The sequence below is a fragment of the Gadus chalcogrammus genome, chromosome 17 (assembly GCF_026213295.1).
Source record: "Gadus chalcogrammus isolate NIFS_2021 chromosome 17, NIFS_Gcha_1.0, whole genome shotgun sequence".
In the NCBI taxonomy this organism is placed as follows: Eukaryota; Metazoa; Chordata; class Actinopteri; order Gadiformes; family Gadidae; genus Gadus; species Gadus chalcogrammus.
This window is the reverse complement of record NC_079428.1, coordinates 6,248,445-6,267,576: the sequence shown is the minus strand read 5'-3', so window position 1 is coordinate 6,267,576 and position 19,132 is coordinate 6,248,445. Positions and strand designations below refer to the sequence as shown.

The window sequence follows — 19,132 nt, the reverse complement described above, 5'->3', positions numbered from 1 at the left end:
CATGGGTGCATTTCTTTGAATATATATATTGTCCTCTCCGAGCCGGTCGTGCTTTTCACTTTGGGCTGAAGGGCTTCTGAGAGTGGTTTGGAAGAACCATTGATGTACAAGGTCAACAGAACATAAAGACCATCGTCAGACAGGGGCCTTCACGTTGGAATGACTGCTTACTTGTGATCCCAAATGAATGTAACATAGAAAAAATGGTGTATCTCGAATTCAGCTTGCTTTTTTGTAGAGTTACCCTTAGAGGCAGAAAAAAAAAGTTTTTTATAAGCTGCTGGTTTTTAAAAAAAAACATGGACATGTGGGCTATTTTTTGCATTTTCTTGTTGGTTTTTTCAAGCTTGGAATTGACTGCAGGGTTGATTTAAAGTAACGGGTTACCCTAGTACAGAAAACCCCAAAAAGACACCTCTCTATCCTCCACAGAGCCAGTCAGGGCTAACAATTGCAGCCTGCGATGGGGGTTCAACCCGGGACTGGTCCTGCTCTGCCAACCCTCCACCCTCCGCCCTCAGCCGCTCAGACTCATTAGCTCCATCTCTGGGTGGCGACTAATTAGCGAATCGAGATCATTGGCTCCAACCCTCACGGGAGGGCGGGCTATCACTCCCGCACTTTAGAAACCTGTAATCCCCAGCCCCTCTGGTGCTCTGCGAGGAACTCTTTGGTGCTTTGCGGCCGCTGTAAGACGGGGGATATATTTTCAGAGTAAAAATTTTTTTCCCGTCTGCGGTTGAGGCATTGGATTCTGAAGACGCTCCAGAGGCGAGGCGTTCATCGCCTTTCTGAACACCGACCACAACAACACACTGGTCAGTAGTGTGCCTTGTAATATATATATATTCCTATAGATATATATATGCAAACGTGTTTGTGCGTGTGAGTGCATGTGCGCCGCTGTGTGTGCACATATTTGTGTGCGCATGAGTGTGTGTGCACGCGTGTCCGTACACTTGCTTATTTGTGTTTGTGTGTGCTCTAGTGTGTGTGCGTGCACATGTGCCAGTGTGTGTATGTGCATGCGCATGTGTTCACGTGTGTGTGTGTGTGTGTGTGTGTGTGTGTGTGTGTGTGTGTGTGTGTGTGTGTGTGTGTGTGTGTGTGTGTGTGTAGTAGTGTGTGTGTGTGTGTGTGTGTGTGTGTGGCAGCGTACCGTAGCCCCAGAGCTGCAGGCACTGCTGCTGGTGCGTGAGGCACATGCCGTTGTAGCAGTAGGCCGCGCGCTGCTGGCAGGACGAGCCGTCCAGCAGGTACACGTTGGCCGGGCAGTAGGGCGACCCCCCCGTGCAGTACTCGGGCAGGTCACATGACCCCGCCGGCCCGCGGCACATGGTCCCCGCCTGCTTCAACTGGAGGGAAGAGGGAGTGACGTCAGCGCCGGGCGACTCTACCCAGCATGAGGCTCCGCCCTTAGGGGGCTTTGTTGGGAACGCTTTCCTTGTTTTACATTAAAAATAAAAAGAATAAATGAATATCTAGAAAGGGTTTGCACGTAGCTACAAAAGGCCCATCTCTCTGATGTTTTCTTCGTGTTGATTTGATGTTTTCTATATGTGCTACTACTATGTCTCACCAGCCATCAAACACAACCTTTTGCTTTTCATCGTCGGCTACGGATTATTATATAATTTGTTTTTCACGGTGGAAAATGCGCACTTTGTTAATGTCAAACAGCCGTGGTTTGGCTGCAAACCTCCACCAAGCCCGCTGATATTTAACGTTTTTTTCTCCTCACTCTATTTCTCGCCCTGGAATGTGCTAACTCGATAAATAATCTGCAAATGACAACATTTGGCTAAAAATAAAGAAAGCGTTTCCTCACCTCTCTCGTCCAAAGTCAAAGCGTGAATTTATTTGTGTTTTATTTAAAGAACGTGGTGGAGGGGAACCGAAGCAGGGAATGGCGCTCGGGAGGGGCTGGTGTTTATCTGGGATGACAGCGTGCCAAAAGGGGGCCTTTGCTGTACGTAAGGAAATCTAAAAACGAAATTGACAGTGAAAGCGCCCGCCTTCACTGCTGTAAGAGTGCCATACCCGGCGTGTGCGTGTGCACGCGTGTGGTGTGTGTGTGTGTGTGTGTGTGTGTGTGTGTGTGTCCCGTCTTACTTTGCAGCTCTCGCAGCAGACCCCGTGGGCACACTGAGCCCCCTCCTTCAGTGTGCAGTTGTTTGCGTTGCAGCAGTCGTTGGTGCATTCCTGCGAAAGAAACACACAGACACACACACACACACACACACACACACACACACACACACACACACACACACACACACAGACACACACAGACACACACAGACACAGAGTGAGCGATAAATCACCTGCGGGTGATCACGAACAAACGGATGAAAGCATGAGCGGCTGGGCTTCGACCCTCGACTCAGTCTCAGCAGCGGTGTGTCACCGATCCTCTTCGTGCCTTCGCCAACAACAAGGCTTTTAACCTCTTGTCGCTTCGTTATGTCCGGCAGTGGTGCTCGACCTTCGACCCTCGAACAGCTCGTACACAACCGACAAAAAGCCTATCAATACATCACACACACAGCGGCGAGGCAAAGAGTGCCCACGTCCCCCTTCATGAGTACTGCGAGAAGGCCCCCGCAGGTGAGATGATACTCTGCACGGAGCATGAGGGTCAATGATGGCCTACAGCGAAAAACCTTCTCCCCCGCGGAGCGACGATGAATCTGCTCAAAATGATGATAACGATGATGACAATGATTATTCGCTGCATTTAGACAGCTCTTTGGAAGGCACGCAAAGCGCCCAGCGAGAACTTCCAATTAGAGGCCTGATTAAGGGGAGCCGTGTCGGTACAAAACCAGGTCAGGCCCCCGGCCGGGACACCTGCTCTCTCGGATATCAACGCCGAAAGACAGCGCCCTTTGACCTTTGAGCTGACCCAGAGCAGCCTCCAGAGAGACCAGCAGTGTGCTTGGAAGCTGGTCTGGTTTTCTCCCCAAACAGACGGCATGTGAACAATGATTCATCATTTGTTGTATAGCTGCTCTGCAAACTGACTGGAAAGGGGCGACTTGTTCTGTTGCATTCATGATAAGTCGTGTGTGTGTGTGTATGAGGCTTTTCTTGCACAGTGGGGTACGGCTATAGCACAGAAACGGTAAGGACGGGGGTGTCCTGCTTAAGGATTGTTATCCGGAATGTTTGACCAGGAGTGAAACCCGTTGAGACGTTTTTAACAACCTCAACATACAAATGAAACGGTGGAACGCATGACCTGGAGAATAATAATAATAGTACAATGAAAAGAAAAGGCCGAGCAGGAATTGGACATGGCTCGTCCAGCACTACCTCGAACACACACGTGAGCGCGCCTCCTGTTTATCTGATTGTTTCCTTACGTCCTACTTGCACATATTTTCACCATCGACCAAAAGCCAACCGGGGCGCTTTTCATCTTTCCCTTCTTTTTTTCTCCCTCTCCCGGCTCTACTGTCTCCCACGGATGAAGATGACATCTGCTGTTGCCATGACGCCCTCCACATAGCGCCACCGATCCCCCGCACTCTCCCCTCTCTCCCTCCTCCTCCTCCTCCTCCCTAACGGACGTGGGAGTTGAAAGTTGAAAGAAAGAATAAATAATTACACCGCCGAGCCGGGCGGGGTTGGAGGGACTACGGATCCAACCGGAACGAGGGAGAGAGAGCGCCAGCAGTGGAGCTCACAACCCCGATGTGCTGGGAGAGGCGTGTAGCGCCCGGCGGCTAGGTCACCCCGTCACCGTGATAAAACCAGGTTTTCATTGTGGTGTGTGGTGACCATTTACACCCAGGAGGCCTTCGGCTGGCGTTTGTTGGGAGAACTACGGCCGGGGGGGGGGGGGGGGGTTCGGCGTTTCGGAGGAGGTGTAAATAAACATGGATGGGGCGGGGACGCGTCTAGGAAGAGTCTCGGAGCGGGGGGGGGGGCTGTCCGTTGGGGGAGATCATTAATAACAAAAGCTTCGTATCATTAGCAGTGAGAGCTGGGTTGAGATAGTGAGTTTCTGTCTCGCTGCCTTTCGTGTGCTCTCTCTCCCCTCCCAATCTCTCGCTCTTTTGCACTCTCTCTCGCTCTCTCTCCTTCTCTCTCACTCTCTCTCCCTCTCTCTCTCTCTCTCTCTCTCTCCCTCTCCCTCTTCCTCCCCATCACTCTCTCTCTCTCTCTCTCTCTCTCGGTCTCGCTTCCTTCCAATTTTCTCTTTGTTGCTCTATCCTTTCCTCTCCGTTGACCTTCCCGTCTCGCTTTCAACTCCCTTCTTTCTTCTCTTTCTATCGATCTCTCTTTTATTCTCTCTCTCCATTCCCATCTCTCTCGCTTGATTTCGCTCTCTCCCTATCTCTCTTTCTTTTGCTCTCTCCCTTATCATCTCGCTCTTTATCGCTCTCCCTTCCCCATCTCTCACTCTTTATCCCTCCCCATTCCCTTCTCTTGCTCTTTATCTCTCACTCCCTTTGATTCTCTCTCTCCCCCATCTCTCCCTTCCCATCTCGTTTTGAGTGTCTCTCTCTCCCTCTCTTTTTCTCCCTCTCTACCATCCCCTCTGTCTCTCTCTCACTCTACCTTCCACACTCTCTCTCTCTCTCTGTCTCTCTCCCGTCCCCTCTCTCTCTCACATTGTCTCAGTGAGTGATGTCAGCTGGGGTGTGAATGGGAGCCATCACAAGCCAGCGTCTTGACACGACTCCAACCTGCCCTCCATCTGGTCGAATCAGATGGGCCCTTCGCTCGGATAACTTTTAGGGACTACTGACAACGTCACGCCTCAAAAAAAAGCAAAAAACACCACAGGAGGAAAATGTCCATCCCTTCTTGTCAGAGGCCGTTCCAACACGGTTACATGCGTCTCATGGCTGACACATGGCTGACACATGTCACTCACCACTCGTGTGGTGTGTGACATGTGTCAGCCATGTGTCAGCCATGAGACGCATGTAACCGTGGTGTTTACGTTATTTCAGTATTGACGGTCCGTTTAAGGTTTTGATTGGCGGTTGGTGTTTTGGTGTCAAGCGCTCACTTCACCACGAGAAAAATCGAAAGCAATTCTTTGCTATCGAGGTATTTGATAATTGAATCTCATTATTTTGAATATATATATTCATATATAATATGAACCTGTTTTACATTAATACATTGGGTATTGATAAAATGATCAAAGTGCTACAAATATATATTTTATTATATTAATCCATTATATTACTCATTCCTCACGACGAAACACTCCATAACAATCGCGTGATCAATTGATATTTAACCATCGATCCTAACCACACAGCCTCCCGCGAGGCGCGCTCTTAATCCGCCTTCGCTCACGTGCACCCCCTCACCGTGATGGACCACCCCCCCTACCCTCCTTACCTCCAGCTCGCCACAGTCGCACTCCTCCCCGTCCTCCACGAAGCCGTTGCCGCACCTCTTTCCCCCGACCAGGTCCTTCATGTTGGGCATGTTGAAGAGGCACATGCCCCCTCCCTTCTGGAAGTATCCGTCCAGGTCCTTCTTGCTGCAGTGACTGAACACCTTGGGGAACGGGTGCCTGGGAAACACACGGGGCGAGAGGCACGTCTGAGCACCAGGGCTGGGGACCAGCCTTTCCAGGAGGCCAGGGGATGTGAGCAAACATCAGCCTTCTAATCCAGGCTTAAGACTCCACCTTTACTCCCTGGCCTTCCCGGAGCCCTGATGTGGAAGGTCCAATGTGCTTTTTGTGTTATTTGTCTTTTTTTGTTATCCTCTGTACAGCACTTTGGTCAGTGATGCTGGGTGTGAATGTGCTTCATAATTGAATTTACTTTACAAACTAATTTGACTGATATATAAATACATATGAATATATGCCAAGGCGTTTTTGCAGCCTGCCAAACACAAAGTGCACCGCACTGCCATTGTTTGTTGGAGCCGACGGTTGAAAAAAAGAAACAGCAGCTCGCTGCGTCCTGTGTTTATTGTTGCTAGGCTACCACTGAATGCTCTCCTTAGCCTAAGTGTTATTTAATCATCCTTTTAAACGTTTATCATTCATCCACACATCATAAGTATTCATATAGCTCCGGGTATGCAGTCACAGCCTGGACTAGTTTCACCAACAAGTGTTACTACTTGTTGGTCGCAACAGGCACAGAAGGCCCGCCTCTCAATGCATCTGATTGGACACTTACGGCCCAATTACATGGGCCGCTTTTCTGCCGTGTGGAAGTTTCCTCAACTTGAGACCTTCAGGCCGCTCCGCCGAAAGCACAAGGCACTCGGCAATGCAAAAGCAGTGAGGTAAACACTTAACACTCGTTTTCAGGGAAAGCGCTCATTGATAACAGTTACAAAAAGCCTCCCAAGGCTGCTGAAACGCGTTCTGTCTGATCGGGTGGCCTTACGCAATCCTTTCGCATAAGAACATTCCTAACTTGGGCCTTGGGGCGTATTTACATTATTTCTCCAGCATTTGCAGGACCGGAATTGAAATCCAACTCTCCAAACCGATTTCTATGCTGTCAATAGCTGGGGCATTTCTGTTGCCTATTGTGTGACTTGTCCCTCCAGTGGATTCAGAACAAGATGAAATCATACATGCTTATGGAAAAAGATTGAAGGTTGACTGACACTGATCTGCTTCTATGTGCCTCACAATAGAAGGCCATTACCCAGGCAATGAGAATGTCCTCTGACTGTTCAGGTGAGGCTCGGGTGGGGGAGACTCGTACTGTCGCAGCAGTACTTAAACACAGACTAGAGGTGAGTGAAACCATTAGAAATACACCACTCTAGCAGAGCAATGACTGGAGTGCAAGCCTTGCTTTTCCTTTCATGGGCTTCTGCCAAGTAGCGAATGCTGCCAACTGTAGCATCGGTAGCCTCAATGCTTGAGCTGTCAGAAGAAACTTGGCTGTGAACACGGCCACTGTGCTTTTGCTTTAGTCTTGATGCTGTCACTAGATCCACTGCCATAGTCTTGATGCGGTTGATACATCCATTGCTTTAGTCTTGATGTTGTCGCTAGATCCACTGCTATTGTCTTGATGCTGTCACTAGATCCACTTCTATATTCTTGATGCTGTTGATACATATATTTCTTTAGTCTTGATGCTGTCGCCAGATCCACTGCTATAGTCTTGATTATATCGCTAGATCCACTGCTTTAGTCTTGATTATATCTCTACATCCATGGCTTTAGTCTTGATGCGGTCTCTAGATCCACTGCTTTAGTCTTGATGCTGTCAACAGATCCACTGCTTTAGTCTTGATGCTGTCTCTAGATCCACTGCTTTAGTCTTGATGCTGTCTCTAGATCCACTGCTTTAGTCTTGATGCTTTCACCAGATCCACTGCTTTAGTCTTGATGCTGTCACCAGATTCACTGCTTTAGTCTTGATGCCGTCTCTAGATCCACTGCTTTAGTCTTGATGCTGTCACCAGATCCACTGCATTAGTCTTGATGCTGTCACCAGATCCACTGTATTAGTTTTGATAGGTCTAAATACTGAACAAACTTTTTTGGGGGAGTTTCCCGCCTAAATGGGCATCAATGGCGTCACGAACACAGACGGTAGCCCTAAGTCTTTTGCCCCCATCTCCTAATGTCTACGGTCATCTTTCATAAGCAGCGCCCCCCCCCCCCCCCCCCCGCTGAGACTCACCCCGTGGCAGCGGCCATCACGCAGCCGCCCTGCTCGGCCGTGGCCTCCACGCAGCAGCCCTCGTTGTCGTGGCTCATGCCGAAGTTGTGGCCGATCTCGTGGGCCATGGTGGCAGCCGCGCCGATGGGCAGGTCCGAGTGGTCCTGTGGCACCAACAGATTCTGACTTTACTCTGACATTTGATTGATAATGATGATTATTAGGATCAATAATCACAATGATACAATTAAGAGTCGTCATCCTCAATCATCGATCGTACATCCGGAGATGACCCTCTTGTGTACACACTTCACACAAAAATGCTGGACAAAACCGACAGACACAGAGAGTGATACCACGCACACACATTCATCTACATTGACATTTACATTCATGTGCGACACACGTTAACACATCACACACACATAGGCATTGCCCAACAATTTAAATACAGGACCTGTGCACGTGCAGCATTCATCCAGCACATAAGTGCAGTGACCGGTCCAGGAAATTGTTTTAATCTGTGCCAGGGAACGAAGCGTAGCACACACAACGGACAGGCGGACGTGTGTGCTACGATGTTTTGTTTTCATCCCTTCCTGCTGCAGATGCTCTCTATGGCCAGCAGACCCGGACACCCTGGTCCATTCCGGGATGAGGACTCAGGTGAACCTGGTCCATTCTTGGATGAGCAATGCAGCCTCAGGGTCGAAGGTTGCTTCACTAATGGAGCCCTCCACCCGCGTGGGGGGCAACAAGTGACCCTCCCGAGAGACGGCCCCTTGTTCACCCTCGAGGACTGGCGACGACAATAAATGAGCTGAGATCCGAATGGGCACATGGGTTCAAAGATACAGCCATGCAGACTCCTCTCATGTCGTCCATGAGTGCATATGGGGCAGGAAGTTCAGAAGATGCACAGAGCAACAGAGAAGGGTGAACTTCAGACATTATCTCAATGTCCGTTGCGATAACACACAGGATCACGGGTAACGGATTGCCAGAAACGGCCCGGAATGAAGGACAACAAAAAGGTAAACACCCTTCACCATACTGGGAGGGGAATCTAGCCTCGAAACCTGGCTGCAGCGGGTTGCCTCGAAGAACAACACGAAACGTTGCCGAGGTAACCACATCGGCCTGCATCTGGAGGGGTAGCAGCCGGGGCGTCACTCCTGCCTCATGGTGTGACGCCGGAGCGAGGCAGCTACCGTTGTGTGTCTGGTTGCACTCTCTCTTTGGAGAGATAACAACTGTGTCCGCCAGACCCCCCCCCTCTCCTTGCACATCGCCAGGGCAACCCTGACCTCATGACGTCAATGTCTCCACTTGACATATCACGACGCATTGGTTTCACTCCTCACCATTCAGGGTTAGGGTTAACATGGCCTCGGCTGTTGTCTCGAAGAACGACACAAAATGTTCCCCCGGTGAACAAATCCTTCTATATAATATCGTTTCAATGTTTTGAATTGCACTCATCCTCGCTCACATCCATTTCTCTCGCACGGCTGTTGGCGATGAATAGAATGGAAAACAAATCCTGCGAAAGATGAGGAATTCTCTACTGAAACCCACAGGGGGATTACGAGAAGGTGGGGGGTCCCATTATCGATCCAAGCCCCCAAAGCCACCAAAATGAAAAGCCAGCTTTGGTAGTTAAGGCCCCTGGGGGTTTCGTAGTGCTACAATAGGTCTGGATCCTCGGGACAATCTGCGCCCGCAGTGGGGAGTTAATTGTCTGTTAGCGGCTGATCAGCCTTTGGAAAACATATCGATTTCTGCTCCGCTTCCCCGAGAAGTATTCCAGCACATGTAAAGACACATCAAGGCTGCAGGTAACACACAATCCACGCACGTGTGAGCGCACACACACACACACACATACACAAACACACATGCCCACAGAAAGAGAGACGAATGGGATCCATGTGAGCAATTGAAAATGGTTCAAGCTGGGAGGAGAAAATTGAAACAAAAAAGACAGAAAGAGAGATAATGCCAGAAAAGGAATAGAGGGTTTCCGTGTTCCCTTTGGTTTCCCGCCTACCACGTTGATGCCTCCGGAGTTCTCCAGGCTGCACATCCCCTCCAGGGGGGCCATGCCAATGGTGGTCCCCTTAAAAATCACCCCCCTGTCAAGGAAACACACACACACACACCACACACACACACACACACACACACACACACACACACACAAACACACACACACACACACACACACACACACACACACACACACACACACACGTTATGGCAGTCCATCGATTACGATGATGACGTTGCTCCAAATAGAAAGGAAGGACAATTATTGGGGTTGTGTTGCGGCGATGCATAGCCAAGTGGCTGTGCAGGCCTATGCGGGATCCGCAGACACACACACACACACACACACACACACACACACACACACACACACACACACACACACACACACACACACACACACACACACACACACACACGCACGCACACACACTATAACATCAGGTGCATCAAGTGCACCTCTGAACCCATCTTCTGAAGCTATCTCGGCGTGAACCTCTCCCCCATGGACGTGCTAGTGCTCCACTCTGTGACGAGAGGGGGACGAGTCTGATGAAGTCCCGCTGAAGGAGGCCTCCGCAGGGGGCACGCAAACTAAACGAAAGTCGGTCAAAATCACGCTGTTGTGCGGTGAGCGAAATAGAATTAAACTAAAAAATCCGAAGCTCGAGTGAAGTGATTATGTACCACGAGGGGTAACCTGACCTTTTTTTCTGTTCATGTGAATGCGTGTGTGTGTTTGTGTGTGTGAGTGTGCATGTGTGTGTGTATGCATGTGTGTGTGTGTGTGTAAGTCTGTTTGTGTGTGAGTGCGTGTGTATTTCTGTGCGCAGGTGTGCATGTGTGTGCGTATGCATGTTTTTTGTTGAGTGCGTGTATGTGTGTGTGTGTGTGTGTGTGTGTGTGTGTGTGTGTGTGTGTGTGTGTGTGTGTGTGTGTGTGTGTGTGTGTGTGTGTGTGTCTGAATGGCTCACGGGGTGTTGTGGAACCTCAATTAGGTCAAAATGAGGCAAGATCTTTTTGGCTAATAAATCCCGAGTTTGGCTAATGATTTGTCAACTGAGACACTGATGAAGTCTGAAATTGTCTCTGCTCCGCACCGACTAGCGCGCAGATTGTTTGTGTCATTAGCAGAACATTCATGGAGACAAGAAGAGGTACAGGCCACCGCATCTCATTTTGTGGTTGAAAGGAAGACGCCGCAAAAACACATTTCTGAACCTGAAATGAAGGTTCATGAGGAAACGTTGCGTGAACGGCCGCCCCTTCGTCACGGAGAAGAACATAAACACTTTGTGTCGAATAAATAAAAGCGGTGAAATAGCCTCAGAAGGTTTGTCACACTTGATTTAATTAGCAGATCAATACCTCGACGTGCCAAAGTTGAGCTGTTTATAACGCGTATTTACACCCACCCCCCTCGCCCCTCTGAACTCACACAAGGACAGTTTTTATAACCATATAAAGGTGGTGGAGGGTTTGGTGTTGGTGTTCTCCATGAGTTAGAGCGCCCGTGACTGGCTCAGGGGAGAGGCTAGATACAAGCTCTTTAAAGAGCGCTCATATGCATGCTGCTCCTCTAAAGTCGAACACGTAAACATGTGCATCATACAGTGTACATGTTTTGTGGTTCACGTTGCTCCAGTCCCCTTGCCTCCTAACCCAACAATACGTGTTTATGTGCTCCTGTGTGCGTGTGTGTGTGTGTGTGTGTGAGTGTGTGTGTGTGTGACGTGTGTGTGTGTGTGTGGGTGTGTGTGAGTGTGAGTGTGAGCGAGAGAGAGTGTGTATCCGTGTTTCTGTGCTCCTGTGTGCGTGGGTGTGTGTGTGCGTGGGTGTGTGTGTGTGTGGGTGTGTGTGTGTGTGTGTGTGTGCTCCTGCTCCTGTGAGTGTGAGCGAGAGAGAGTGCGTGCGTGCGTGTGTGTGTGTGTGTGTGTGTGTGTGTGTGTGTTCCTGTGTGCGTCTGCGCGGCGGGCGGCCTCACGTGAGCAGCTGGGCGTTGTCGTGCTTCTTGCGGGCCTTGAGCTTCTGCCTCCACTGCAGGAAGGACCAGAGGGTGGTGTTGGGCTCCCCCGTCACGATGCACTGGTCCCGCTCCGTCCACACCTCTAGGCCTATCAGCGGGACCCGGATGTTCAGCGCCCGGTAGAACTGGAGCGCGCACACACACACACACACACACATGTATTTATATATATATATATGTATATAAAAAACACACACACAAATATATTTATATATATACACAGGCACACAAAGATACACACACATATATAAACACGCACGCACGCACGCACGCACGCACGCACGCACGCACGCACGCACGCACGCACGCCGCACGCACGCACACAGCTCACGCACGCACACACACACACACACACACACACACACACACACACACACACACACATATACATATACAGACACACAAATATGCACACATTAGCACACACACGTGAACACACCAACACCCACATATGCAGATGCCCGCACGCATACACATAAACGCACACATACAAACAAATACACACACACACACATAGACAAACACACAGCCACACATACACAGTGGAGAGTTGTGTGATTGCGAGCTTGCAGCAGCGCGGGCCTGGAGGCTGTAGCTAGCCCTAGTCCCCACTCCACTCTGCAGAGTGTGTGCGTTTCTCTCTGAAGGGCTGACTGGAGGACCCTTTGGATGAAATGGGGGGGGGGGGGGGGGGGGGGTTTAAGCAATCCTATTGAGGCTGCCGCCCACTGCCAGCCATCTGTTTACATTCGCTCGATTGCCTGTCATTCCCAATCACGTTAATCACCTCCAAGCTACGGATGGGTGGTGCTGGTGGTGGTGGTGGGTGGTGGTGGTGGTGGTGGTGGTGGTGGTGGTGGGGTATCAGTAGATTAACTACTAGTCCAACCCCTGTATCATAATGCGTACGGCGGAGCCAGCCATGTAGGAACCATGGTAACTCATCGGGTGCCACGACTTTTATTAGCGCGCCGCTATCACATTTAGCTTCGTGTCAGCCTCCCTCCACCCCTCTCCACCCCACCCCCCCCCCCCCCCCCCTCCCCCTCCCGCCAAATAGGAATGAGGAGCCACCGTGGTGCTGGGGCCCGCCTTACCTTATCCACATAATTGGCAATTTCCATGATCCGCAGCTTGGTCTTGTGGTAGTCCTTGTTTTGCTGTGTGAACTGAGTGACACAGGGGGGAGACGAGAGGGAATCAATTGCGGTGAATCTGTGACTTTGTGAATGAGGAGTGGTCGGGGAGGGCGGGCGACGGGCTAGCACGCAGCAGGGGCCACTCTGGTGGGTTTTTCCACTTCACTTGAAAGGAAACCTTGGAAAAAATCTCAAAATACCTTCTTTATTTTATTTTTTGGAGTGAGGTCCTTTGGCTATTGACCATCGTGTATAGCGGTAGATGTGGCCGTAACCATGGTCCCCCCTGTGTCACATGCATTGTCTGTGTCACATGCCTTGAATAAAGTGCCTGATCATTTAAGCTGTTATAGGTATTCCTATTTTTAATTCCCTAGTGTTCTTTTATTTCTATTGGTGACAAAAAAACGAAATAACCCACAAAAAACACGAGTGGCAGTACTGGCAATTCAATAATAGACAATTCCAACAGATGTATCACATCTGAAATGCATAAAAAAAAGGGTATTTAGCAATCAATCTTCCTCTAACGCTTATCTGTCACAGGTTAGTCTGATGCTGCATTCATAAGTGATCCCATGCATATATGGAGAATAAACCAATGCTGGGGCTTAAGACGCGAACACGGCGATAAACAAACAGACAATTTGGTGACTGTAATTATTTCTGCGTCGCTGCTCAGATTAAAGCTTGTTTTTCTGAGGCAGAGTGTTTATGTCCCGAGCCGAAACGTACAGAAGAACAAGCAAGAGGAGAGGAAGAGATGACTATGAGCTGAATAGTTTAAAGAGAAGAGAAAAAGCAGCACGGGAAAAGTTGTAGCCATGAAAGGGACAACCATGTTGTCTGAGATTCTCTGTCGCTACAAAGAAAGAAAGCTACGAATGTGCACAAAGGGCCAAACAAATTTAGATTCAACTATTGCACTCGGGTGTATTCCTCCAGGCAGTGCAATGTCATTACAGTGATTAGTTACTCTTTAACACTGTTGTCACCCCGACGCTGACCTTAAGTTGACAACTTGACGAATACACAATTCCGCTTTAACCACACAAGCTAGGAAACAGTTGAATTAGCATCGGAACATGAGCCAACACAGGGTCATTCGTCAATAAGATGAATCGTTGAAGGCTTATTGATTTGGACAAAGTCCTGCATAGTGCACTCATTATTTTGATCAGGTTCATATGTAAGGATTAGTCAAAAGCTGCAAACTGCTGAGACAGTTGACTCACACCACTTCTTGCAGGTAATGAGGAGAAAAATGTATTCGAGAGCCCCTAGCAAACTTTGTTTAGCATTTATTTATTACTTTATTTATTTTATTATACTTTTGTCTATGTTTGTCTATTTTTATAATTTGTCCCATTATTTTATATAATTTAAGTTATCCTTTTATTCATTTTGCTTTGTATCTAAATTAAGAGCTGTCATTGTCCTTTCTATGCCAACGATTTTGAAAATGAATTCATTTTCAATACATTTATTTTAAAAATGATAAAATATAAACAGTTGTCTAACACGATAAGCTAACACAGTTGAATAACAGCGTATGCCTACACAGACAAGCTAACCCAGTTGGTGGTTATGGTATTCTAACCAGTGCGTGGTCAAGCTAACCCATTTGGTGGTTATGGTATTCTTACCAGTGCGTGGTCAGCTACGATATACAGCTCCATGTACTTGGTGGTTCCCCAACTTTCCCGTTTCACCTGGGAGCAAGAGGGGGAAAAGATAAGTTGATTCTTATTATTCCTTAAAGACAGTTCGAATCTTTCATTCTGGTTCGGGGCGATGTGACGCAACTCTGTGTAAAACAGCCCACTAGTATCATAGGAGAGGAAAGGATGTGAATGAATCTTTGATGCGCTTGAAACCGGGACACCTTCACAAAAATAACATACCCCCCCCCCCCCCTGTGCAAAGAACATTACAAAGTCTGCGTTCATGCAAAATACATGGCGTAACCCCTTTCTTGAACATTTCCCTTTCCCTATCACTCGATGCTCGTAAATATTGAGTGACAGAGACATTGAGTGAGAGAGACAAAGGTTCTATGGACACCTCATGTAGGCCTACAAGACGTTTGAATGGATTCTTTCATCGTGGGATTATCTCGGCTCACCGAACCCAACAGAGGATGTAGCAATGACGTAAATGATATTAGGATTGGATTTTGTCTGTTTGCAAACTGTTTCTTGTCTAACAACGACCTTAGCTAGGCTATCGTTTCATAGCATTAGCATGTGGCCCTGCAGACACTTAATTGCAGGCACCAGGGAGAGGCTGGTGTGTTGTTAAAAGCAATTGATTCACAGGTGCATCGGTAGCTGCCTTGGACAGCGGGCAGAGCTGATACCTCCAGGACATGCTCGCGGCCCTGGGAAGAAGGGCCCTGTAGTCCTACACACACACACACACACACACACACACACACACACACACACACACACACACAATCAAATGCACACTTCCAAGTCTATTATTATGATATATGGGTTAGTTTCTGTTTGCATGCCTGTGTGTGCATGTGCGCGTGTGTTTGTGCCTGCGTGTGCTAAGTAGGAGTTGTGTGAAAGTCTGTCTGTGAAGTGTGTTTTCTCTCTCTCTCTCTCTCTCTCTCTCTCTCTCTCTCTCTCTCTCACCAGTCCAGACACACATACACAGTCTGGCTATTTATATCCAAAGCAAATAGTGTCCAGAACCTGTGGAGAGAGGGGGAGTGGGTGAGCCCCTTCATCGAATAACAGGGCAGGATTAATGGGTGGCAGTGGCGCGGATTGGGAGGGTGACTTGGGTTGGGTTCTGGGGGTGGAGGGCGGGGGTATTGGTATCCATGTGGCATAGGAGAGCCAAGAGGAGGAGAAAGCCATGGTGTATAAGGAAAAATAATAAAAAATGGATTGGGAAGGTGTGGCCCTGAGGAAGGAAATACATCAATAGAGGCAGGAAGAATACGATGAGAAGAAAATTTAAACTGAGAAGGAGACAGAGAGAGAGAGAGAGAGAGAGAGAGAGAGAGAGAGAGAGAGAGAGAGAGAGAGAGAAGCTAGCGAGAGAGAGAGAGAGAGAGAGAGAGAGAGAAAGAGACAGACAGACAGGACAGACAGACAGACAGACAGACAGACAGACAGACAGACAGACAGACAGACAGACAGACAGACAGACGACAGCACGACAGACACCAGACAGACAGACAGACAGAGAGAGAGAGAGACAGACAGACAGACAGCAGAGAGAGAGAGAGAGAGAGAGAGAGAGAGAGAGAGAGAGAGAGAGAGAAAGAAAGAGGAGAGAGAGAGAGAGAGAGAGAGAGAGGGGGGGTGTGTTGGAGCGCAGGGTGATTATAAGAACTGCTTAATGGTAAACAACGCGTTCCGGGCCTTTTCTGGTTCTTTTCTTTTTTCTTTATCGACAAAGACATCAGACTTCCACTAAATTGGAGACATTTTATTGAAAGGAATTAGACCAACTTATTGGAACAAATGATTAAACAATTAGCTTTGGCAAGGGGGAAAGAAGCCTCGGGCTATTTTAAATGTCTGCATATAGATTCCAGGGGAGTACACAGAAACTGAGTACGAATACATATGCACCGCTACAAAGGAGAAACACCCAGAGTAAACCCTAACTTTATGGCTTTACGGTCGATATGTGCACAAGGCTAAGGCCATATAATAAATGATTAAAGCCATTTACAAAGGGTTGGCAGATTTCTCTCTTACTCCAAGACCTTAAGAAGCAGGTAAGTGGAGCACAAATTATGTCTCAAACTTTATCGGTATACATGCAGAAGGTGGAGGTAAAAGCATAAAACAGGAGGCTGGCTGGCTGGCTACATTATGTCATCTCCCGGGAAACTGCTTGTCAAAATATCCCCGCTGGAGTTAACCACTAGCTAGATATAAAACGATTTAATCATTTCGGCTTGTAGGCTAAGCCAAGCTTGCCTATTACGCAAAAAAACGTAGACGCAGTAGCCACATACTGGATTTCTTAATGGGTTGATTATGTATGAAAACAACATTGGTGGAAATAGTGATTTGCCGACTTTTGCTTCCACCCTTTGGCAAGGAGGGAGGTTAGCATGTCACCGTACGTTGGAGACTGACGGTTTGAGGTGCGCCCTCGATTTTTTATACGTGTTGCTTTTGATTGACGGTTAAACCGTAAGCCGCCTCATTTAGAGGGAGGTTCAAACAAAACGGATACAGCCCAACCCTAATATACATAACGTATGCTACGTGTGTATGCGACCCATGCATAGCGCCCCTGCGTTCGCCTTCGCTGTAGGGGATGATGAAAGTGCATCATCTACCACATCATTCATACTATATCACACATGACAGCGTAGCATGACTCAGACCAAGAGAGGGCTTGACGTATGTCGCTCCTGGTAATCACGCACACACAGTCCACATCAACATATGCTGGAGGTGGTGGTGTTTTTTCTAGGGGGAATTCTCAGCAGGTGGATGACAGGGCAGGTGTGTGTGCGTGTGTGTGTGTGTGTGTGTGTGTGTGTGTGTGTTAATATGCGAGTGTGATTGAGTGTGAGTTTGTGTGTTTTAGGTTGCGTGAGTGTGTGTTTATTTGTGTTAATGTGTGTTTATGTGTTTGTGAGTGTGTGTGTGTGTGTGTGTTGTGTGTGTATGTGTGTGTGTGTGTGTGTGTGTGCGTGCGTGTCTGTGTGTGTTCGTGTGTGTCTGTGTGTGCTTATGTGTGTTCATGTGTGTTTGTCTGTGGTTAATGTGTGTATGTGTGTGCGTTTGTGTGCTTTTGGCGCGCATGTGCGTGCGTGCGCATGCGCGTTTGTGCGTGTGTGTCACAGGTCGACGCGGTGGCCCGCTGCCGGCGGCGTTTCAAACGGAACGTCTCTGGACGGTCCGTAACCAGCGTGTTTGTGTCGGATGGCGGCGGCTTTATACAGCACCGCCCTTGGAAGAGGTGTGTGTGCATTGTGTGTGCGTGTGGGTGGGGTATGTCCTCCTACTATAGACACCTCCACCTTGGGGCAGAGGTGTGTGTATGTTGTGTGTGTGTGTGTGTGTGTGTGTGTGTGTGTGTGTGTGTGTGTGTGTGTGTGTGTGTGGTGTATGGCACGTTTGTTCCCTGAGGTGTGAGTAACGCACAACGCATTTCATTGCTCATTTTCCAGGAAAACAAGTGAGAGGAAATGGGTGGAATGTAACTGTCGTTGTCATGGTAATGCATCGTATGTTCAGTCTCACTGGGGGCACGGCGCAAAGACCAAGACTACCGTAAAATATCCATACATTTCATGATAACCAAGATATACATCTTTGTAAGACGTGAAGCATTGCATTGTGGGAATTTATTGAGAGGGTACTAGAATTGAACAAAAAATGTGTGGATGGATACTGGGTGACTCACCCTTTGGTGATGCGGTCGAAGGAGATCCGACAGTTGGCCAGGGTGGCCTGTCTGGTGGCCATGGCCGCAAGTCCCGCCTCTGAGGGGCAGGTCCTCCGCGCTCATCAGCCAATGTTGGAGAGGGCTCTGTCCGCTGATTGGCTCCAGGTAGTAGGTGTCACTGGAGTTCAAGGATATCAGACCCCTGGATTGGACGAGAGGTGGTGATGGCGGTTACAGCCACACACAGTGCATTTGGAGTCACATTAGATAGGATTTTGAAACACAGGATGGAGGTCTGGAAATGTAGGATTTCCTTCATCGTGGAAGACAAACCAAATCCATCATTCCAGCGTATCACAACGTGAGCTCGTTCCGCTCATATGTGGTTGTGCAAATTAAATCTACGCTTGTCCATTTCAAAACATTACTTTCATGGCTTTCAATCTTTTATTGTGTTTTCCTTGCTGCAATGGGACAAATGTGCAGCACTAGTGGATTATATGTCGAGAGTCTGTGTTTTTGTTTGTTTGCCTTGAGCACATGTTCTATCTACAAGAGAACAAGTTAAGGGGTGTTCACAAGTGGGAGGGTCCAACTATATGTATTCTGGATAGGAAAGCAACATTTGCTACAGTCCACTCGGTAGGCTGGTAGACTGATCTATCCAGCACACATCTAGGTGGACACTGATTTTCAAACGGTTTGTAATGGCTAATCACACTCTCACCGGCAGAATATCACCCCTTTAATATCAATATTTACTGGAGGCAATATCTCCATGAAAGCAGAAGTAACTGGATAATAGCAGAATGTTTTATCAAACCCTGTTGCAATCTGTGATTCACAGCCCTGGGATCTTACTAAGGTCAGCCTGATTTATTATAAACTGCCTCAACACTGACAGAAATTATTTAGCCGATAAGGGA

At 48.4% G+C, this 19,132-nt stretch overlaps 1 protein-coding gene across 1 annotated transcript in view; it reads right to left on the bottom strand.

Annotated features, from left to right (window-relative positions):
• The window catches only part of adam19a (ADAM metallopeptidase domain 19a), a 113,156-nt gene that overhangs the window by 18,990 nt on the left and 75,034 nt on the right, over positions 1 to 19,132 (bottom strand). The window contains exons 6-14 of the mRNA XM_056575416.1: positions 18,225 to 18,408; positions 14,477 to 14,542; positions 12,789 to 12,860; positions 11,650 to 11,816; positions 9,667 to 9,751; positions 7,638 to 7,780; positions 5,365 to 5,542; positions 2,113 to 2,202; positions 1,160 to 1,355 (exon numbers count right to left, since the gene is read on the bottom strand). Coding sequence (XP_056431391.1) covers positions 1,160 to 1,355; positions 2,113 to 2,202; positions 5,365 to 5,542; positions 7,638 to 7,780; positions 9,667 to 9,751; positions 11,650 to 11,816; positions 12,789 to 12,860; positions 14,477 to 14,542; positions 18,225 to 18,408 — 1,181 coding nt within the window. The remainder of the gene's footprint in view (positions 1 to 1,159; positions 1,356 to 2,112; positions 2,203 to 5,364; positions 5,543 to 7,637; positions 7,781 to 9,666; positions 9,752 to 11,649; positions 11,817 to 12,788; positions 12,861 to 14,476; positions 14,543 to 18,224; positions 18,409 to 19,132) is intronic.